The 23880-nt window shown below is 36.2% G+C and overlaps 1 protein-coding gene across 3 annotated transcripts in view; it reads right to left on the minus strand.

The window, feature by feature from the left end:
* Positions 1–243: 243 nt before the first annotated feature.
* STK39 (serine/threonine kinase 39) overlaps positions 244–23880 on the minus strand; it is an 83342-nt gene continuing 59705 nt past the window's right edge. For all 3 annotated transcript variants that reach the window (XM_027911511.1, XM_027911510.1, XM_027911512.1), the window contains exons 14-17: positions 17467–17519; positions 15540–15608; positions 5714–5778; positions 244–1732 (exon numbers count right to left, since the gene is read on the minus strand). In XM_027911511.1, the coding sequence (XP_027767312.1) occupies positions 1658–1732; positions 5714–5778; positions 15540–15608; positions 17467–17519 (262 nt within the window). In that variant the 3' untranslated portion in view covers positions 244–1657. The remainder of the gene's footprint in view (positions 1733–5713; positions 5779–15539; positions 15609–17466; positions 17520–23880) is intronic.

Here is a 23880-nt window from a genome sequence, read left to right on the forward strand (position 1 = left end):
CTCACACCTACCCGCACCCCACAGGTGCACAGCTCCAGAAACACAAATTATTTAAGTACAAACACCTTGGCAGTCTTAAAAACGGCTTCTGCAAAGCACTGGAGAGCAAGCAGCAATTGTTTCCCTCCTCCTCAGGTGTTGCTCATAAACAAAGTAAGGGTGGCGGCCCTTTGTAACACCGCCCTGCAGCACCGCTGTGCCACCGAGACCCACACAGAGCATGGAAATTCGAAACACAAATCAGTTTGTGCAATACACTTTTATTTTTACTTTATTTTTTTAACCTTTGCAGTCATCTTGGAGTAATCATCATGTAAACAGTAGGATGGGATGGGATTACATTGAGTCGTATGCAAATGGTTCTAGAACACCTCAACGATTATGACAAGGCATTATAAATAACTTCTCTTAATAATATATATTTGCCATTTTCAGTACATTACAGAGCTGCCGCTTATCTAGGATTAGCTAGGAAGTAGTTTAAATTGTAACCTCTGAGAAACGTCTCCAAATTTGGAATTCCTTCTAAGGTTCACTAGCTCCATAACATCTATGTCACAGGTTAAGCAGAAGACTATTTGGGTCAGAAGTGTTTTCTTTGTAACTGAGTTTTACTTGATCATTGCACAAAGCCCTATTATTTTCACTCCACCTTGGTATTTTACAGAACTTGAAATAAAGCTTCAGTTCCGTTCTTCAAGTTTTTATCACCTGTATGAAACTGGTTTCTATCATTAAGGGTAAGTCGGATCAGAGATGGACACAGTACGCATTCTACCTTAACAACAGTTCAGAATAGCTCTAGCTCAGAGACTCCCCAATAAAGCATAGTCAAAATACTCTAACACCTTTGCTACTCTATATCCCCTCTTTGCTCAGATAACTATATATATTTATATATATTGTACCACACGTATGGTACTTAGAAAATGGAGATTATTTATATAAGCAGCCTCAGGCACATTCTTAAAACATTAATATCTGCAAGGCACCTCCCACTCCCTTAACAATCAGTTTGTAGACTGGTTTTTTTGACACAAAACCAACAAAAGTTTGCTAATGCCGAATCAATTAATTTCAAAAAACCTCTAGAAGTTACCAAATACTTCAAAGACATACCTGAAACTTTTTAAATAGTGGGAGATTAACTGCAAATAGTACATAATCAAGTCAAATAATTTTCTTATTACTAGTATGTGTAATGCATAAATATATGAAAAATAAAATTCACAGTAATTTTTAAAACTAGAATTCAAGTTTGGCTAATAATTCTAAACTTTTGTATGTATGTTAATTTCTAAATAGAACAGAACAGAGGCAGTATTATCAACCACAAGTACAGGTAAAATAGTATCACTCAAAGTTTATGAAAGAAGTAAGCTTGATAGAAAATTCCTTTTTTAACCAATAAATATAGCCACCTGAGTGTACTTCCACAAGCTTTTCACTTAAGGGGAATCCAAATCATCTGCTAAGAGACATTTAGGAGCATTTTGAATGTTAACAGCAGCAGTGTAGCTGTGGGCTTTGCTTGTTCTGACTTTATGAATTGCTAGATAATGAAGCAGAACTCAGTGTGTGGTGCATTAATTTTCCTTTGCATCTAAGCTGGCCTCTTCGCAATCTCACAATTCGGCTTGGGGTCAAGGGACAGACATCAGCTGACGCTTAACTGAGCAAAACCAATCAGTTTCACTTCATCGGGAATCTCAGTGCCATCACAGCCAGAGGCCTGCAAGTACAAACAGAAATGTTTAGCATATCACTCTACAACAGAGGATCTGACAGCCAGGATATAAATTTTCCCCGTATCACCTAGTCAGCAAATACCTTAGTTGAATGAGTTTTCAGACTGTTTAATATAGCCCCTGTCAACATCAGCCAATTGTATCCTTAATTTTAGCAAACCACTGTAATCAATATTAAAGATTATGGGAAAAAATACTGGAAAATGAACAATGAAATAGCCAAGTTCTTTAAACCAAAATTTCCCGACTGGAGCCAAATTTGTTTTTCCATGTAAGTATGCTGTCTACTCATGAAGAGCAATTAATATATATATATAGAATCCACTTTTTACCACTGTGCTATACACAGCAAACGTCTCATGAGTCCAGCCAGCAAGTCGGTTTGGAATACCAACCAACTAAATTTTTATATAAGAAACTGAAGCAGTGTACAAAGAGTGAATACTAAGATTTGCAAAAGGACAGCTCCCTTCTGACAGTACAATCTAGTACTTGAAACTGTATAGTTGAGATTCTTCAGTAAAGCCTGTCACAACACAAACTGGCACAAGAGATCAGTTTCACACATAATGGTAAGGACATAAACCCACCTTGCTCAGGACTGAACTGTTACTTTAGGTCTGCTTTAAATACAATCATGCTGGAGGCAAAATATTTTTGCATTTTCATATTTAATTTTTTTTTTTCTGTAGGACAAAAGTGACTACATTTTAAATAGAGTTTTTCATGCATTTTTATCTGTGTGGTAGACAAAACAATAATACAACTGGATTAAAAGTGTGTAGTTCTAACCTACTTATGACAGATGCCTTCAGATTTTTTTGCATATCACAAACAATCCCCAACAGAATGGTTGATTCACCCTATAAAAATGCTCTTGAACCTTTCATGCATAAGTAGCAGTCGAATCCTTTAATAGACTCGGTTCATGTTCACGCAGGATAAGGTAAAGAGCTCTCAGACTGTGCATACAAGGTGTGCCAAGTGACATAATCTGCTCAGTTTTCATGACCAAAAATAAACTGTGTTGCCACTTGTGGAAGCATTACATCAGGCTACTCCTTTAAATTTACTTTAAAGCAGACACAGAGAACAGAAGTTCTCTCTTCAGATAGTATTTCACAGCTGTTATTTCACTGAAGCAGCAAGTTAAAGATCTGAGATCATCACCATTGGTTACTATTAAGATATCTGAATTGTTCTTGGATTGGAATTTACTAAATAAATGCAGTTTGGATTTTGCACTTGAAATGTGAAAAAGAGCTAATATTACTAACATCATTCTACACTCTAGCTAGCTATCAATCTTCTCAAAGCCATGTAAGTAACATACCTAGATGCATATAGATTTTTAAATGCCTTCCTTACCAATAAATACCATCTTATACCTATTTAATGTACCTGAAATTTATTAGCTTAGATTTTGTGCTTAGTGTAAGTACAACTACTATACACAAACTGCAACGTGAAAGTATTCAGTAGTGACTGAAAGCACTCTTTCGTTAGTGTTTTTTCCCACCCTTTCTCATAAAAAAAATCCTTACATAAAATGCAAATTACGCTGTGCAATAATTTTATGTTTCCTTGAGTGTTGCCACAATTACTTGTGTATTAAAGCAGCCTCCTTCCCTGGATCCTGCAGGGAAGCCTTAATTCTGTGTTAGTCAAGACAACTAAGGGAGATTTAATACTATATATGTTCTGCAGAATGACATCATTTTAAGATCAAAGATACACTATTTCAAAAATACACAAGAGGGAGAATCCAACCCCTGCCATCCAGGCACCTCACTTTAAAAATGTTCTTTAACATTTTGGTAATAATTAAAGACAAAAATAGGTAAGACATAATTTTTTTCCCCTTTTTTCTCCCCAAATATAAAATGTTTGTTGTTTGAATAGAAATACTCTACATCAGCAAAAGTAACCTGCAAGCAGTAAGATACTAACCAGATTCTTTGTCCACAAATAGCAGTAACTAATCCTAGACTAAGGAGTACTTTTCAATTGAATTCTCTGAATGCATATAGGATTAGCTACATTTAGACCTTGAATCCCCATTAAATATTTACCAGCAAAATGTACTTTAATCATGTTGTATACAAACACTCTCAAATTCAGTGAGATCTTGCTAAGAGGTAGCAAAGACCCAGGGGGGCATACAAAGATATGACACAGTTCTCCTGGCAACAAGTAATTTAGCAACTACACAGTACAGAAACAGGTAGAAATGGAACATACATTAAATTAATCCAAGGATAAAAATAAATTAGTATATTTCTCGTGGTTATGTTCTTTTCCCATGAAGTAGGGAACTAATGCAGGAAAACTAGGTCAAAAGTTATCAGGAAGAAACTTAGGTAAAAAAATAACCTCAGGAATTGTTATCTAGCCAATGAGACCTACCTTCCGAAGGGACAGAGGCATTGAGTTTGCATTGTCTATTAATTCTGATTAAGGTAAGGATAAGGATGACAGCAGCATTCGCTCACTGGAATCTGAAGTGCCATGTGGCATTGACTGCACCCTGGGAATAAATCCAACTGAATCACAGAAATACCCCAACCTAAGTTTTCAAGAGGATTTGTTTTCAGCATATATAACCTGAATACTATGGGATATTACATTTTGGAATTTCAAGCCTCTATTTTAAGTGTGTGAACAAGAAATCCAGACTTCTGTAGAGCCTCAGGAGTATCTTATCTATCTATCTAAATCCTCTTACTGAGAAGCCATTGACTACACAATAAAGCCAATTCAGATGTTTAGGCAGCAAGAGCACAGATCAGCTGCAAAAAGGGAAGCATCAGCTGTTACACTATATTTATAGCAAAGGCCACAGAAATAAAATCATTTGAGTGACATGTCTTTATTCCCCCACCCAACCCCTACTCACAAGAAACATGTCAGTTCTGGAGATTTTACTGGACTGTAGAAGAGTCCAAATGAGTCAGCTAAAACTATTCAACTTTGTATTCTAGGAATGACACTGTAACAACAATCCTGAATGAATACATTATCATCAACCAGATCTAAAAATGGCTCTCTACAGCCCATCTGAAGTAGCTGCTTTTATAAACAAAGCTTATCTAATAGATATTCATTCTAGTTTTCCATATGTGATGAGTCACTCTCAGCAAAAAGTGCTGAAATTTAATTGGTAAAAATTTGGTATTTCCACAGCTAATAATTCAATTATTTCAGGCATATAAATTTTTCAACCTAATTTTAGCAAGAAATAAAACAGAGCACATCAATTCTGACTAAAGTTTCTGCAATGTAAATTTATTAATATTAAATTAGATCTATCGTGATACCATCAAAATCAACCAAAATTAGGACTCATGGTCCTGGGCACAAAATGCAGCACAGAAAAGAGTCACAGAGCCAAACCCAACATCTGATGATGTACATCCACAAGACAAAAAGTGAAGGAGAAAAAGTAATGAAATAGAGTGGGAGCAAGATAAACTTGCAGGTGTGGATGGTCAACTGAAAGGAGACTGAAAAGAACAACTAAGAAGCAGCACGTGAAGAGGGTGACCTGCATGCAAGAAAAATGATGGCAGGTGTTAGAAAAAATGGGGTTGGAACAAAATGTTCATTAGCAGAGGACATTTCAGTCAGGGCAGAGCTAAGTGAGTGGGGCTGAAGGAGTGTTAACCTAGGAACTACAGTTTTCTCTGCTTTACTTGTTTCTGAAATTCTTCTCACGGGCTTTCTTCCTGCAGTTTCTCACCTAAACCTCAGACTTCCTCAGAACTCATGTGACTGAACCTCCTTCCCCATGCAGAGCTATGGAGCTATCCTGTCACAACCGGGTTTAAGCTTTTTCTCTCACACATGGCAGTTTCAGTCATCTGTCAACACATTTATTCAACAAAATAGCTGTAAATGAGATAGAATCAGTTGTGTGTGAATATTGTGATAATTAGTTTGTTTCTTCCCTTCATGCTGTAACTTACCAACTTAAAAGTCAATGTTTTCAAGGCCTTTGGATCATCTACTATTTTCTGTAAGTTAGCAGCAACTGTAAAATAAAGTATGAAAAAAATGATTTATAGAAAATTGCATTCAACATGCCATCAAGCCTCATATTGAATCTTCTGCTTAATTCTACACACATACAGGTCTGTAAATTACTACTTCAATCATTTAATCACTCTCTAGCTGTTGTTTCAAAGTCAGAGGGCAGTTGGGTTGCCTGAAATCCTGCCTCCTTTCTTTTCAGTCACTTTGTGACTACGAGAACTGATTCAAGGGAAAAATCTGCCTGCAAACCAAATAACAGAAAAAAATAACTACTTATTTTCAGTGTAGTCTATTCCATAAACAATTAACAATCACACAAATGCAAGTGCAAGGAAAGCGACAGAATTATGCAGCAAAGGATAAGTTGATGGTTGGCATAATTTATATCATGTTTCTGCTATAGCCAGCGCCACCATTGGCATAAGTTTCTAGCAGAAGGCTGAGCTCAATGTCCCCTCTAAATATGCCCATGATTCTGTCCCTTTCTGCGCTGACATTTGCAGCTGCACAGACTCTTGGTGGTGTGCTACAGCTCACTAGCAAAAAAGTGAAAAAGAGTTAAAATAAAAGACTGATACAAAAAGAGCTGGTCTTCAAACTACTCCCTTAGCAAACATGATCAAGATTTGTGAAGTGACAGCAATAAACAGTTTAATTAGATGAGCAGAGCCCAAGTGTCCAAAAGAGGAAGCTGTATGCTGTAACAGAAGTAGCAGAAAGGAAAGAATATACTCTTTGAAAACAGAGGAGGAGGCAGGAAAAAATAAACTCTTTTTCTATCAAAACACCTAAGTTACAATTTTAACTGGTATTTTTTAACAATATTGCTACCATTTACCTTGAAAAAAAATGGGCTGTTTTCAGCTTTGTATGTTTACTAAACTTGCTCCCCAGCTTTGCACATTTACAGATCCTGAACTCAGACTGAATCATTAAGTGCCTTTGTTCAAGACTGACTTATGAGCAGAAGATGCCATCAACACATGAACACGAGATAAAGCCTTCACATCTGGCAGAGCTGTTTAAACAAGATTATAAAAAGGAAATAAATAGGTGTTAAGTAGAAGATTTGTCTTAGTACACTGAATAGGTAAGTACCAAAAAGCAGAGAAGCAAGAAACTAGATGCTATCCATAAATAACCCTTTCCACATACTTCTTGTGGTGGGAGATACACATCAAACATTTGCATGTTCAATGTCCTACTGCTATAAACTCAGGTTCCCACTTCCTCCATCTTCTAACATTGTGATGGCCTGATCATACATGATTCACTGTGCAATAACAGAAATTGGCCGTACAGGGGAAGTACAGCATTTAGCAAGAGAATTTAGAGAAGTAAACAATTAGGCAAATCTACCACTGTTAAATGTAAATCAATTTTGGGGGGGTCTCATTTTCTTTATACAATTAAAATGACACTAAGGACTGTTTCTACACCTGCAATAAATTTAACCAGAGATGAAAGTGCAATTGAAATTAAAAACAAGATTTAAAAGCAAGCATAAGGTACATTTCGTAGAGAGCAGTTTTTGGAATGAAAAAAAATTACCCTTCACAGTTAAATGAACTCAACTAAAGGCACAACAACAGAAAGTATTTCCATTTTTTTAAGCTTCATTATTCATAATCTTCTTTAATCTTGCCATTAAAAACAGTTTTTATTTTAATTACACAATTCCCTTCTACAATCTGTAAGTAAATTTTAGTGCAGTACCTCCTACCTGATAAAATACATGCAAATATAGAAAAAGTTTTCCTGGGTCTTGTCCTTATTTAGACCACAAGGGCACCAGTCAGAGGTAACTGTTGGAATTGGGATATCTGACTCTGTATTTCAGGAAATTATTTAAAATATAGTTCATTTTCTTTAGCGATGAGACAACCATGACTTCTCTCACCTTAGTGCAAGCCAAAGGTTCTCAGTAAGGACTCAGTAGGAGCTCAGCAAGCACAAAGCACTGGATGTGTCTCCCTGCATCTAAAATAGTAACTGGAGTCTTTTGGATCCTGCTGTAGTCAGCTAAGAAAAACAGCCCTAACCCATGAACTGAGATGTCCCCAGCACCTCTAGTTTAGTTAATGTGCTTAGGAAATAGAGCCTGGAGCACAGTCAGGAGAAGCCATCCAAGCAGGTGAAAGTCCTTCCTGAATGCCAGCCTGCAGCCACTTCCAATTATTTCTCCAGAAAGTTTGGGAATCCCAGCTTAACTACACTAAAGACATGCTCAAAACTATAAATACAACAACGTACTTTACACTTAAATAGTCATCCTACTTTAAATGCAATTAAATTGAGCTATCATTTGCATGATATAGGAGTGGCTTACCACTCCTATGAATATGCTTCCAAAAATTCAGGACTGTTAATAAACATATAGAGTTTGGAGCACCAAATATGCAAAGTACCCTGAAAGACACCAAAATATTCATGACAACATACCCTCATAACTAAACAATGCTCTCCCTTACAGGCAGTTGCTGCTACTGTTCAGCACTATTCAGAAATACTGGTCATATCAGGCAAGTAAAAAAAAACCAAATTATTTTTAGGTGGAACTGCTATTGGGTTTTACTGATGAAAATCTCCCCTGGCTCCTTTCATCAAGAAAAATTATTCACTAGGTTGAGACTCACTAACCCTCTTTGTACAGTTCATGTACAATGTTCTAATTTGGCTTAAATACGACAAATGAGACTAAAGTTTCTAAATGCAGGAGAACCCAATCACATCTGTAAATACCAGGGAGGAAAATAACCATTCTATTCTCACATCTCCCTCCCCTGCACTCCCAACAATTCTTGTATTGCAAGTTGGTGAAGAAAGTCAATTTAATGCCGTACTGCTCTCCTAAAGTGAAAAGGAGTTTCACATTAGGACTTTCTTGAGAGGCAGAAATTCTTCTCTCCACTGATACTTAAATTATTTGGAAAAGTGGAGAGCATTGTAAAATACATGTCTCTGAGCCTACTTTATACCTTATCTCTAAGTTAAGTATACTGCAGTTCCCATTGACAAAACCATTTTTCTTTCAAGTACTCTGAAGTCATGCCTTGGATGTTTTACTTGTGAAATTCATAGATTGGTTTGCCTGCAAGCAGCACTAATTGATAATTAAAACCCTGTTGGGAACTCACTATTTTTACAAAACCTGGATATACTATACTCAACTTTATTTTGCAGAGTCTTTCTCCAATATGTTATGGCCATGCTCCTATAAAAGTCAGAAAAAGAAACATGAACAAGATAACCACAGGAAAAAATTAAGTGGTGACGGAAAAATCTTTGCCAGCCGTAACCTCGAGTAAATAGAGTATACTTCATCCCTTGGAGCAAAAGTCCTCCTCAAACATTAGCAGCAGTTACCACAAGAGGCTTTTTGTTGTTTACAACAATAAATGAGGTGCTGTTCTGCTTTCTTCAGAAGGCTTCTGAAGGACACTTGATCAACCTATATACCACAAATCATTCCAGGCTCTTCTGCAGGTTTTGCTCAGTGACAAATGGTTATGCCACTCTAACAAAATAAGTATCTGCATTTGCGAAACGTGCAGTAGGATAAAAGGTCAAACCCAGCACATAAACACAGGCTGCTAATTGCAGATGTAATAAAGAAAAAGCAACACCTAACTAAAGTCTCTAGCACATATACAATACAAATCACTCTGCTATACGACAATTTTGCTCAACACATAAATTATATTTTTAAACAAGTGATCAGTATAAGCTAAGGTAACAGAGCAAAAAATGCCACCTTCAAGATCACAAATAAATATACGAGAATAACCATAATTCAAGTAGTCTCAAACAATTGTTTTGCTCCCGTAATGTGACAGGGCTCTCTTTGGTTACTTAAAAATTTGTAACATGGTATGAAACCTAAGCCTAATGGCTTCTGAAGAGGGAAAACTTCTGGATAAGTTAAAATTAATGAGACAGTAAATAAAGCTATATGAAGTACAGTTAAACTATTTCCAGCACAATGCCCAACCAGCCAACTGAGTCGGAGCCATCTGGCGTAAACACAGACACAAGCAGAATCTAAAGCTTGAGATGATATTTCTGGGGTGCTCTCAAAAGAATAATGATTCATCTGCTTTTCTATTTTTGCAGAGAATGGATCGGCAACCTCTGAAAGTATGCTTAGGTTCAACAGTTTGCAAAGCTATTGCATATTGTAATCCTAAAATTCAGATATGAGGAAAGGAAAACTATTATCCAGGCAGAAAATTACTGTCACCAAAAAAAAGAGAAAAATTGTAAGCTCTGAGACAATGAAAAATATTTTTAATAAGTTAAAAGAAAAATATAGTCCAAAACTCAGTCTATAAAAAATGGCCATCTTCCACTGCTCCCTACTTCATCAGCAATATGGCTGTTAGAGAAACCAGGCTCAAAGCTCCACAGATTTATTGGCTTCCCTGTTGATTGTTTCAAATATTACCTCTTCCTCAACTGTAGGCAGCTATTTTACCATTTTCATCTGATACACCGAGCTCACCATAACTAACTGCCTTTGGAGTTTGCTGGTTTGAGGATTAATGCTGTGTTCTCCTGTATGGGTCTTAGCAAGCAGGATGCCCAAGTGGCAGGGAATACTTTTCAGTGGAATGATCTCTCCTCAAAATTCAGCTACTGTTAGGGTTTTCCTCCAAAGGGCTGAATTTATTATGCACGCTCTTGAGACAGTTTCACATATTGCAAGAGGTTCGTTGTAATCTACACGTTCATTTATATTTCATACTACACACTGGGTTTTGTGCATTTGCAAGTTCAGAACAAAATCAAAACTAAGTTTTAAAACATAGCTAGCACTGGATTACATATAGTATAGTATATTATGCAAACAATCAAAACCATCAGCCTTTAGAGCAGTTGGAATTCCTCTAGATCTCTGTCTGTCTTGTTACCATCTAATAGCTCACAAATTGCCTGCCTGAAACATTACAGGGTTTTTCAAAGAGAGATCAAAAAGGTCATTTAAGTGTAGTGTGATTCCAGTAGTTCACCCAGTCAGGATGCTAGTCGTAAAATGCCTTTGGTTTATGTTCCTTGAGAACAGTAGCAAGGGAAACATTAAAGCAGCTAAGTAACAAGTGTTTATTACCAGACAACTGCAAGGACCTAGACATGATTCCTATAAGAAAGAAATAAAAGCAAATAGAAAGATCAACAGCAAGCCTGGCTTCTCTTCTGAGGAAGATACTGGACACTGATAAGGCAGAAACATTAAAAACATTTAGAAATGTATTATTTATGAAGAGGTTGTCATTAGGAATTTATCAAAGGGAGATTAAGGCTCACAAATTTGTCTAAATTCTCCAAGTACATTGCTGAATCAGTAGATATAGATAAAAGACAGTGGAAACTGTCTCCATTTCAACATTTGATACTATAATAATATCTAACAGCTTGATTTGCAGCCTTACAATCAGAAAACACAGCTTCAAGAGGACAGCTACAGGATGACAGAAGGCCAAAGCAGTTGTATTTTGAAAATAACATCGAGAGACTGAAAATGGTCTCCCAGAACATCCTAGCGAACAGGACTACAATTTCAAAGTGCAATTTCCATAGCTTAAAGCAATTATTAAAACCACTAGAACCCTGTGGCTCATACGAGCTCTGAGCCCCAATACCACAAACATGGTAAACCCAGCAATGCACGCAGTTTCATGCCTGTGTAAAGTCCGGGGCAGGAGGAAGAACAGTACCAAGTAAAACCATCCTCATCTCCCAAAGGATGGCCCAAAGTACAGCAATAGTAAAGAAAGGTGGCAAACAATGCTCAAATTATGAATAGAATAATGGTAAGTGCATGCTGCGCTACCCCTAAAGAGTACCAAAATGTATGCTGATTTCCCTTGGTTATTAATTCATTATTCTAGACAACCAAGGTTTAGGTTAGTTCATGTCTTTATAGACATCAAGGACATTAAGTAGCATTTTGGCATCAGGTTATCTTTTTCCAAAAGAAAAAAAAAAGAAAAAAGGGGTAGTTGGGATCAAAGCTTTAATAACTAACCAGTTCCACTAGTTTACTCAAAAGCATGGAAGAGACAACAGTAATATATTCGTGATTGACCTCTACTGACAAACAAAGACTGTAAATAATTACCTGTGCTCAAAATGAAAAGAAAAAAAAAAAAAAGAAAGAAAGAAAAGGAGGGAAAAAAATGAAAAAAAAAAACCCCAAACTACAAGTTTATGGAAAAATAATAGACCTCAAATGTCTTCACATTAAGATTCCTTAACATGGGGTATTAATAACCAGAGGTCACAGCAAAAATGGGAGAACTGAGGACTGATAAAATAATACACAAGATTTAACTCCTTTAGGTAGCTGATGGGAAAATTCCTACCCAACAGAGGCAGTACATTTTTACTAAACAGGAGCACTGTATTAAAATGGAAAGTGAAATAAGTTAGTGCTAGAAATCTACCTATTTCAATTCCAATAACACATTATTAAACTACTAAATTCTCAATTAATTAGTATGGATATCTGATTCCAAGGTAGTGCTTTACATTCTACAGTTGTTGAGAAGAGGGAAAAAAAGGAAAAATACTGAAATTTTGATAACTGGTTTTATTGATAGATTAAAATATCAATATAACTGGCAAATTATACCTTTTCCCAGAAACTTATTAAAAAATAGGTGGTTGGTATTTCAAATTGATTTTTCCCCCAGAGGGTGAGAACACCACTTAGGCAAACCACTGCATGCCTAAAACAAGGTTGATAAACAATGTTTACAAAAAGGTAAGTGGAATATATTTGGATACTTAAATGCTTATCTATTTCAGACCTTGATTCTACGTGTCTAATGGGGTAGATTATCCAGGAAGATAAGGGATGAGTATATACAGATTTCATAATTTCCCCTTCATTTTGATGATCCTGAGCATTCTAAACCTCAGTCTAGTCTCAAAAGAACATTTAAAATAAAAATTTAGACCTGCTTCTGATCACTGCTAGTAGGGATATTTAATGAGCTTGAGATATTACAGTAAATTGTGCTCATAAAGTCTCTATACAAAAGAATGAGTCAGAGTACAAAGTTGAAAAAAACATTTGCCTGTGACTGAATGTAGAAAGCAAGTGCTGGCTTTCAGACAGGTTTTGACAACAGTTTGATAGTCGTCAAGATGTTGAAGACAGCTCTAACAAATATTTCTATCACAATGGATTAGATTTGAAATACAGGTCTATGCAGAAATAAGGGAGGTCACATTCTGCTATGCATATTATTGCTTAGTAGTCTCCTCTCCCCATCAGATCTTCACAAGTTCTCCTGTCCCAAATTCAGCTATGAATTATAGATATTGTTCTGAAAAAACTATTAAGAAGATGAAATAGCCAGGCTACTTCAATACTTTTTATCTGAAGCTTGAAACAAGGAAAAATATATTTGGTAAAGCCTCCCTGATGTGTTCAAGTTAGGTTCTGAAATAGAATACCTCTAATTTGTAGAACCTCAATAAATCCTTATTTTGACATACTAACCACTGGCAGAGAAGTGAATGCCAAGGAAATAAATAACAGCAACTAAATTGCTATTAAAAATAGGAACCATTCCTTACATTGCTGCTTTTGCAATTTCTGATTCAAATTCACAGTTGTGGGGTTTTTTCCATCTTAACCAGAAAGGAAAGTCCTCAAAATTATGATTCAGATCCACGAGGGCAGAGAACACACTCTAGGCCCAAGAGTTTATCACTTCTCCGTCAGGCAAAACTCAAACTAATCCCACCAGTAGCCATATAGATTTATTCCTCATTTACAGAGTTATGTAGGAACTGGTGGACTACATGCTGAAAAAAGGAACTTTCTTTGAAGGCAACTGCCAATTCTACTTTTTCTTCTTTTTTTTTTTTTTTATTTAAAGTAGCTAAAAATTATTATTTACTTTATCATGGCTAGAAGACAAGCACATTCACTATGGTACATGTACGTATGTGTGAAGAACAATTTGCACACTTGGAGAATTTCTTATCTCATGTATTTATAGTTCTGCCACAACTACAGCAGCGGTGATTATTCACCCAACACAGGGGTTTTTTCCACCTTGAACCTCGAAGTTTCCACCACACCAAAAATTCAGCAGGGTGGGAACTTCTGTGAAACCTCTCCATTTCACACAATATACTTTCTCAAGTGCACCTTTGTCACACAACAGATACAGCTAAAATAACTTCGGTGCAATCGATGCAAAACTTCATTACCTGCGGATGTCCCTCAAGCCTCCGGAACTCCTGGCAGTCTAGTCATTATGAGTCACCATTCATTGCATTAGCTCTAAATGAACCAGATGTGTTGAAATATTTAAGTCCTTAGTTAAACCCTAAGGATTCAGAGATATTCTTCCACCTGTAACACATTTGTGTATCTTGCTGGAAATACTGAGTTAATCGCACGTGTTGAAGGCACAAAACTTTCTACAAAATGCCTTAGAATACAGTGCTTTTTGAGCACAGAAATACATGCAGTGTGTTTGCTACTCATGCAGCTCTATCCCATTTTCTGATTACAGTAAGAAGATGAGTTGGAATTAGTTGAACAAAAGCCATCACTTCATTCAGTTTCAAAGATAATCTAACAAGACAAAATAAACCCAGGTATAAGCCAATGCAGAGCAAATCAAGGAAAGCAAAAGGATATTTACTGTGTAACACTGTGGCTTTTCTAGGAACTGGATTAGCAGTGTCACTATAAACTAAGATGTTGTCAAGGACAGTGTACTAATAAACTGGGCTTCTTGCTTTATCATGGTTCCATTTTAGTATGAAAGTACCTTCAGCAGATGTTATGCTGTCAGACAGCAGTGTCATTTTCAAATGCTTTAATACTGTGATTAATTGGGAACTACATCTTAGTGTTACATTATGGAGTTCTAAAACACTTTTCATACCACTTAGAAGTTTGGTTAAGGAACTCTTAACCAATTGATATGAACTTTGTTGAGTCAAACACAAAAATTGACTTGCTTGTATTCTTCCAATCATTACTCCCACATTTAACATATACTATCCCCCTCTGATATTGGTGACTATACATCTGCCAATCTTGAGCAACTAGAAGAAAGGAAAGAGGTGCAGGGAAATAAGCACTTCCAAATTAATCATCTCTGCAATGCACTGAATTTCAAGTAAAAAAAAAAAAAAAACAAAAAAACCACACCAAACAAAAAACCCAAAACAAAATAAAACAAAAACAAACAAAAAAACCTCTTAAAAATTACTGACACACAGAATAGAATAATAGAGAATTATCTTTCTTCTCAGCAGCCAGAAAACATTTCTGATTACCTCTTTGTTTACCACAGAAAAAATATCTCTAGGTGCAATTTCCATAGGTCCTGAACTCTGTCTTTCTTCTATTTCTATGAACATAAACAGATTGCTTACTAACTTCAGAGCTGCCAAAGCACACTTTGCAAAATCCTACTGAAAAATAATTTTATTTTTAAACAAAAAAATGAAGTTATCACAAAAATGATCAATCACTGAACTATAAATAATCTTTCAGAAGAACTATATTACATCATCCCTCTCAAAGCATTAAAGAGTTCTGACTTCCAAAAGCAGTCCTTGGACTGGTATCAAAATTGTCTTGTTGATTTAACTATGCATACATAAAAGCAAAATTAGGACAAAAAAGGATTTTGTGAAAACCAGCATCAGAGAAAACATTTTTTCACATCCATTTAACACAAACTTGTCACAAGAGCATAATAGCAAAACAAAAATGTAATTTACCTATAACTACATCATGGCCATCAACCAGGCCTGCAGAGAACAGCTCCTGGGAAACGCCATCTGCTGTGTCTGTGCAAAAGGTGAAATGAATAAGTATGAGAGCCACAAAAACAACAAAAAGTATCAGTCATCCAAAGCAATTTAACAAAAATATATTCTAATTCCAAAACACCCATGGAGGCAGGCTTGAATTCAAAATTATCTTTAATTAGGAGGAAAAAAGATAATTATCTTATCAGCCTCTGCACAGCAAATTGCATGAGGTGATGATTTGATTCACTGCAAACTCCCTACAGACCTCCCCTGGCCACTAGCATTTTTCCTTTATTATCTAACTATATATTCTACACATTTTACAAGTTCAGTATCTTCACAACCAAGAAAATAAACAATGCTTTAGTGTGATTTTCATTGTTTTCTTCATTCCCTCCATTGTTCCGCATATCTAGACAGAGATACGCTGAGTAGCCTTTCTTATTTGTTACCAGTGGGGCAAAGTAGTTGAAAAGTCATTATTTTGAGCTTTAGGTTTAAAATAGTTTTTAAGTATTATGACTCAGGAAATTCAAAGCTTTAGATTATTTTCTATAAACTCTTGTACCTGAGTGGGTTAACTCCTAAGATGCTGTGCCTAGTACTTGCTCCCGGACAAAGACTTTAGAAGGTTTAAAGGGAATTAGGCAGAAGCAGCAGGAACAAGCTGAATTCCAGCTAAATCTCAACTGTAATGTGCCCCCAACACCAAACATCTGTATGGAGCCAATGCTTTGAGGCAGTTATATGAAGTTGCTTAATTTCCTCAAGAAACACACACAGGTGAAAAACAACATAGCTGAGCTAGCTGCAGTTTCTGGAGAGCCCTGGAGATGAAAACCACAGCAGGCTTCTGGCTGCCTCAGCGACTGACTACTAGGAACAGTCCTGGTATACCCTCTCACTGTTTGACCAAATAAGAATTCTCAAATGGCTTAAGTAACTGCTTCCCAAGTAATTCTTTTGACAAACCAAGATGCTCCGTGCCCAATTAAGTAACTGGTCTCTTTCACTATTACTCATTGCCAAAATCAATGAGAAAGGCAGGCAGAGAACACAGAATATATCCATGCACAGAACTACTGCACATGACAGATGCTGGGATTTATCGAAAAAGAGACCTCTTCCAATCTGGATTCATTTTTAGGTGAAAACTCTTTGAAGGTTATTCTAAATATAGTGAATACTGACTTCTGAAGAGTATGAAATGTGTTCACAGTTCAAAGGGTTGTAATTTAACAAGGATGATACCTTCTTACTCAGCCTACTGTGCATTTTATCCCAGTAATACTTGGTTTTCTTCCGACAAAGGTAACTGTAGAATTTCTTAAAACTCTTAGCACTACAAAGCCTATACAGTTCTACAAGCATGCAGCAGAATTTACAGTCTCAATATCAGAATTTCTTTCTGGTGATAATAACAAAGCTAGAGGTACAGCTGAAGTTTCTGTTGAAGACAGCATTTGAAAAATGCTGTGAACTTTATACTCATTAAAAGGCTTTCTTTTATTACAAAGGGGAAAGAAACTTAAACATTACCACCATCACCACATATACTTTTATGATTACTATATTCCATTTCCTATGATGTCTTCCAGGGGTGAAATGGAATTCAAAAGCTGTAAATATTGCTATGCACAATCTTATATACCACATAGATCATTTCAATAAGACACGAAATTGGTAAAAATATACTGCAAATCAAGTCTTCTAATATATATATTATGCAACCTTGCCAGTAGAGTTTACATACATCTGCAATTTTTACTCAAGTGAGGTTCCATACAAAGCTCTGCACAGTAGGAAACATTCCAGAGAAGCAGTCTGTATTAACCACAACTTTCAAAATACCTTTTTAAGCAGTAAGAGAATAATTCAATTGCAGGAGCCTTACCTCTGCCTGGAGTAAACTCAAACCGTATGTCATTAAGTTCTTTCCTGGAGTTCCTGAAAAATAGTCAGTGTATACATTAAAATGTAATGAAGAATAGAACTATTCAGCTCCTATACCCAAAGAACACCTCTGGTATTGACAATCACATATTTGTAGTGTGTATTTCCTTGAAAACACTGCTCTCCCAAAGCACACAGACAGGAGAGACTCCACTGTATTTTTAGGGTAGTGAACTAATAAAAAAATATGCTTAAGCTGAAAATTCCTTCAGTAACTTAAAGGATAAAATAAAGTCCTCTGATTAATATTTTCCTTTTCATCTTCAAAAGACACTCTGCCATATTGACTCTAATAGCTAATACAGTCTGTCATATGTACCTTTTCCTCCAAGAACAATGGAAGATTCGCTTGGACTTAACGCTCCCTCCCTTAGATCACATGTATACAAAGATATTCATTTAAGAGACAAAGTAGCCAGCAAATGTTAAATGGTGAAAAGTGGTGTTGATGCAGAGTGTTTATGAAACTGTTTTAAAATGAGTAAATTTTTTCACTGACCACCATTTCCTCAGCAGTGAGGTTCTACCTATACATAAAACAAGCAGCACAGTGGTAAAGCCAAAGGTTTTCTGCTTTCCTGCTTGCCACAAAGTGTGTTTTAACCAGTTAAGTGTGTGAAACTGTCTGAAGCTACTTATTACCAATGCTAAAGAATTCCCTTACAGTCTCATACTGTGCCCCAAACCTCCATTCCTTGCATGTTTCCAGCTTCAGTCTTAGTTAATAATTTCTACCATCAACAAAACATTAGCCTCTCTGCAAAACAGACGTCCATCTAATTTTTGGAAACGGCAAGCCAACTGAGCATAGGGATGAACTTAATTGCTGTAGCACACTCTTTTTCCAATGAATAGCTCAATCCACTTGAAAAGCTAATAGCAACAGAATGTGTTTTGCAGTTCATTATTCTTCTCCTCAGCAAGGAATCTGTATGCAACCTCATATTTCAGCATACCAGGCCATGAAGTCTTGCTGTGGGAAAACTAAATCCAATAGGCAAGCATATTCAGCTGTGACTTAACAGCTGTTATCGCTCGCTAAATAATTCTAGGAATACTACAGAGTCAAAGCCAGAAACATGCAGAAACACAAAACCCAGAATGACTGGCAGCACAAGCAACAGCAAGATAGCAAACCCTGAAAAATAAGTATGCCACATGCAGTGCCTAAAATGAAAAGTACTCATTTACCAAATCTACTGAATGCTTCAAAGCTGAAGGAGTTTCATGTTCCCTAAATAAGGAACTACAGGAATTTAAGATGACTAACAGAAAGCTGCAAATAATGCAGCTAGCCAGGTACAGATTTACAAGGCTCATTTATTTGCCCTGTAGAAGTATGCCATTATAGGGAATATTGCACTGTCTAGTTTTATTCAACAGAGAATTAGTACGAATCTCAGTTTCCCCCCACCCCTCCACCTCCCTCCTAGAAAAACCTGGATGGCTTTCTGTTAAAAAAAAAAAATTTAGGAAAACAAATAAACAAACAAAAAAAAAAAAAACAACATATGACCCATCTCCAAGTTCCCTTTTGACAATTCACATCCCTTTGCTGGCATTTATTATAACTAATAAGCCTGTTAAAGCTGCTGCTTTCCAATAAAAGGGAAATTGTACAGAAAGTTAGCATTATGTGTTTTGACTGAATGTGTGATGTAACTCAAATACTCATTTCCTGCACACACTTTGGAAGAAACAAACCAAACATATAAAAACTTTCTCTTGCACCTTTGCAGAAATAAACCAGAAGGAAGGAACTAAATGATCTTTAAGGTCTTTTCCAACCCAAACTATTTTATGATTCTGTGACCTAGAAATGTGATACATTAAGTTCTCAGATCGTATCTTTCCACAGACCTCCCATAAGTAAAATATCCCCCATATAAAAAGGCACTAAGTAATTATGACCTCTTATGAAAAATTAACACTTTTTAACAGACTGATACAGCTCTGTGAAAGACCAGCTGCTCCTGTCAAAGACTCTTTCCTTAAGCAGGATGCACGTGGGGTCCATTTTACTTTGTCTCCAAATGGCAGAATATCCCAAAGAGAAATCTACCTCATCAAATCAGTTTATTTAAGTGAAAGTGGAAATTCAAGGAAGCTTGATATGTATTCAGCAATCCAACTTTGCTGTTGGGAACTGTTATACTCTGAAGTATTTCGAACTCACGACACTGCTTTCTCTTTAATGGTATACTACTATTCAGGAAAGCAAAACAAAGGAAGTTTGGTAAGATTAATTTGTTAGAAGCCTGTAAGTGCTTTTGCTTATTGTTCCATTACCTTCCAGACAGTTATTGATTTCCATAAATTATGTATTCCATTATATAATCCACCGAATAGAAGATGCACTTGAGTTCTCCCCCTAAAAGCTGCTCATGCTCTTCTCCAGCCTTCAGACACTTTTCTGGTTCTAGTTAATGTCACTGTAACTGCAAATTAGTTTGCTAGTTCCCTTGGTGAAAACTGTTTGGATTTGTTGATTTATTTGTAGGCAGAGTTTCCAAGCAGCGTTTCATTTGTTCCTTTTTTACTTACATCCATTACACTCTTATCATGCAGCAGCACACACAGACTGCTAAATAAATTTCTGCTAAATAGAAATAGGTTTTGAAGAAAGGCACTTACTATCTTTGTGATTAATAATTTTATCTTCTTCATCATTTCTTAATGGTTCCTGGTTTCTCAAATGCATTTGTGAAAAAGTTATTTCTGTCTTAGACTGCAAACTCAGACCTTTTTGCCATCTCTTATAATACCTCTTATTTGCTTCTAGCTCTGTGCCATTACAGACTAATATACCTTGATTATCATGGATAAAACCAGCCCACCTCTTTATTTTAAAGTAGTAAATTTTAGGTACTTTTGTGCATTTTAGTACATTGCAAGTTGCTTTTCATTATGGACTCACCTCAAACAGGAAGAATTCCACATGCTTTGAATAAGGGTGACACCAAAGCATGCCAGGCTAAGACGTTTTGTCAGCCAACTTTCTGGCAAAGTCATTTCAGAATTTAAAACTTTACACTTTATGAAAGCATGTTCTGCAAGTTATTATTACTTTATTTTTATCAGGACCACTTGATGTGCACACTAAGACTGACAGATCTGATTTTCTAGGGAATAATGCTTCCTTAAAGAACTAGAAAAAACACATAGGTCAGCTTCATCACTTAGCCCTCCACATACTAACTTCAGCAATCCTGCCATTAGGATAAAAAAGCAAGATACTCTGTTTTGAAGGAAATTATTTGGCAAACAATGTTAATATTTACCAAAATCAGGACTAGAGACTAAACAAATTATGCAGCTGTTCAGACTGACACGGTTCTCCTGAAAAAATCCTAAAACACAAGAGATTCCAGGCATTGACATTTAATGCCAAATCCTTCCAAATAATTACCCAATTATAGCATAATTCCTGCTAAAGTCAATTAGTTATGTTCCACATGATTGACAAAAGATCTACGATGTTGAATTAAAATAGAAATTGTGTTTGTGTAATGATGCAAATGTAAATTAGAGACATTAAATGTCATTATTTCTTTTGTCTTTAAATGCAGAATGTCTATCATTTAATTGCAATTCAAGAAAACGAGATTCAAGAAGAAGATTAAACTTTAGGTCTAAATCATACTGGCATACCTTGATTATGTATCAAGCAGCAGATTTTCATTCTTCTGTACTAATTTTTTTTCCCCTACAAATTTATCCACCACTTCTTATGAAGAGTTATCTGAAGCATCAGCTTCTATTTCACATAAGCTTCAGCATCTTCCATAAAACCCTTAGGAAGAGACTGTATTCCTGCATGAGATGCATCCTACCATAGCTAAGTAACTGTATATTCTTTCTTCCCAAAATAAGAAAAAAATTCCCAGACAAGGTAAGCCAAATGAAGGATGTTTGTAAGAACACCCAGTTTTTGTCTTTGCATTGCTTGCTTAATTTTCAGACTGCATGTACTCAGTCATCACGTGTGTTTTACAAAGACTGAAATATGGAGCCAGAGTCCTCCAAGAATGCAGGTATTGACAGTGGTAATCAACGAAGGTGACTCATGAGTGGAACAGATAACAGCAGAATGCAGAATACATATTTTTTTCTAGAACTAGAAATAAGTTTGTCTTCAACTAAAACTATAGAAACTTTATTATGAATAGCAGCACAACACATGGTGCCATGTGGCATCCTTCATCAATCAGCCTCTCCCGTCCTCATACTTCTAACAAGCCCTATTCCCACCAGGAGAGAATCTCCACCACCACCAGTGACCAAAGACACTGGCCAAGCCTAAGTCAGTGTGGTTTAACAAAAAACACGTACTGAAAATAAAAACAAACAAACAAACAAACAAACAAACAAAACCCCCAAAACAAAACAAACAAACAAACAAACAAAAACAACCAAAAAAACCAAAACACCACACTTATCACACTTGTACAAAATTTAATTCTCTCAAATGCTCCTTCCATCCATAATTTGAACTGCATTGAAACTACCATGGAAGCAAACTAAGTTAGAATGGACAAAACAAGACATCATAGCCTAAGAAACAAGGGCAAGCAGTCTGGCGTTTGCACTACCTCACTGCAATTGCTGGTGTAATTAAAATCACAGAAGAATTTAAATGACTTACTCATTTAGACTGCAGAGAAAGCAGAAGTTCATATCAAAACGAAGTGGACTAATCAGAGTGATAGGTGGGTTGTACATCTTAGAGCTGTACTCATGCAATTTTTATTCTACGTCTCTGGGGCAAGATCATTGTGCATATGATGCAAGAAATATAATTGAGGAAAAAACCCACAGAAGACTAGGGTTTGTAGGGGTTTTTTAAAGAAATTTTACTTTTCTTTTTTTTTTCTTGCTGGAAAAAAAAATTTGCTGGAGGGACAAACAGTATTTGACCACACCAAGTGTCACTCAAATTCAAAAGGTCATCACTCTATCAATAACTTGTCACCCATTTTTCACTTTCACATGTTTAAGGCATAAAACACAAGATAGACATGGTTCCCTTTGTAATCTTGTTTTTATAGTGCTAGTTTATTTCACAGGTGCTGTATTTTTCAGTCAATGCCCTGTATTTTTTATGAGCAGCATAATTTATTTTCTGACTAGCCACAGATTAAGTGACGCCCTACCCCATTTTAAATATTAAATACCCGTTCTGAAGGTACATAGTACCTGTTTCTTATGTCAGTTTTGATTAACCAAAACTTTGTTTCAGCTGGATTTACAGAACATAGTTAATACCCACAAAACAGTGAAATGCAAACTGGCACTGTATTTCCAATATCGCAAAGAGGATGCAGGAGTAAAATCTTTCAAAGTGAATGTATACACTGGTTCCAAAGTCAAGGTTTGGCCTGGCATCTCAATTTTCTGTACCTTTATTTTCCTTGCCCTGCAATATTCTTATGCATCAGCTATGGTAATTTAAGCATTCAGCTAGAGCAGAGCAAGTAAGAACCCTCTCCTACCCCAATAAAAATCTCAGTTCTTCCCTGCCCCTGCCCCTCTTTTCTTCTTGTTATCTGATGTCATGGTACCGTGCACACAGATGAACCAGAGGAGTAAGAAGAGGAAGTCTGTTTATTAAAGCGATTTTGTGAATCAGAACTTTAAAGCTCCTGTGGGATCATATAAATGCCAACAGAACAGAGCATTTGCTGTAAAGAAGCATTATGCTCCTAAGGATTCACCACATGTTTATGTAAATCCCTTTCTTTCATGCTCAGTTGTCATTTGCTAATCAATAACCAGGCTCCTCATTATGTATTACCATACTATCAAGAGCAGATTATGTCTGTTCAGCACTATGGAGATGGTTCTCCTCAACTTGCTTTTAATGACTTCAGGTCAATTCTAGATTTAATGAAAAGGCATTGTTGTTAACTTTTCATAAGAGCAAAATAGATGTTTGAAGTCTGATTGCTTCCAGATTGCCACCAAGAAGAATGGGACTCAAATCTCTCTGTAGTTCCTAAATACGCAGTTATAAGTCCATTAAAACCCTACCATTTACTTCAGTGGCTCTGAAAATACTCCATAGGTTTACAACTTATCCCCCCTCTGTATACATTAGTGAAAGAAGGAAATACATTTAGTGTACAAGGTTTTGAGATCAAGTTACAGGACTCAATAGTTAAATATACAAAACTGCTCCTACCATTTAATCATCACACGTTCTTGAGTAAAGAGCAGATCAGTGAAATGATGCAACACTCTTGATAATCAGTACGTATCAAGAGATAGCAACAACACTAAAGGCAAAGCACAGCCAAATGATGTTTTCAGGACTGAAAAACAGCCAGTGTCACAATGAAACACTGTCAGTTGGCTG

The sequence above is a fragment of the Empidonax traillii genome, unplaced genomic scaffold (assembly GCF_003031625.1).
Source record: "Empidonax traillii isolate 1590-97213 ecotype Southwest subspecies unplaced genomic scaffold, ASM303162v1 scaffold33:size3420811, whole genome shotgun sequence".
Taxonomy (NCBI): domain Eukaryota; kingdom Metazoa; phylum Chordata; class Aves; order Passeriformes; family Tyrannidae; genus Empidonax; species Empidonax traillii.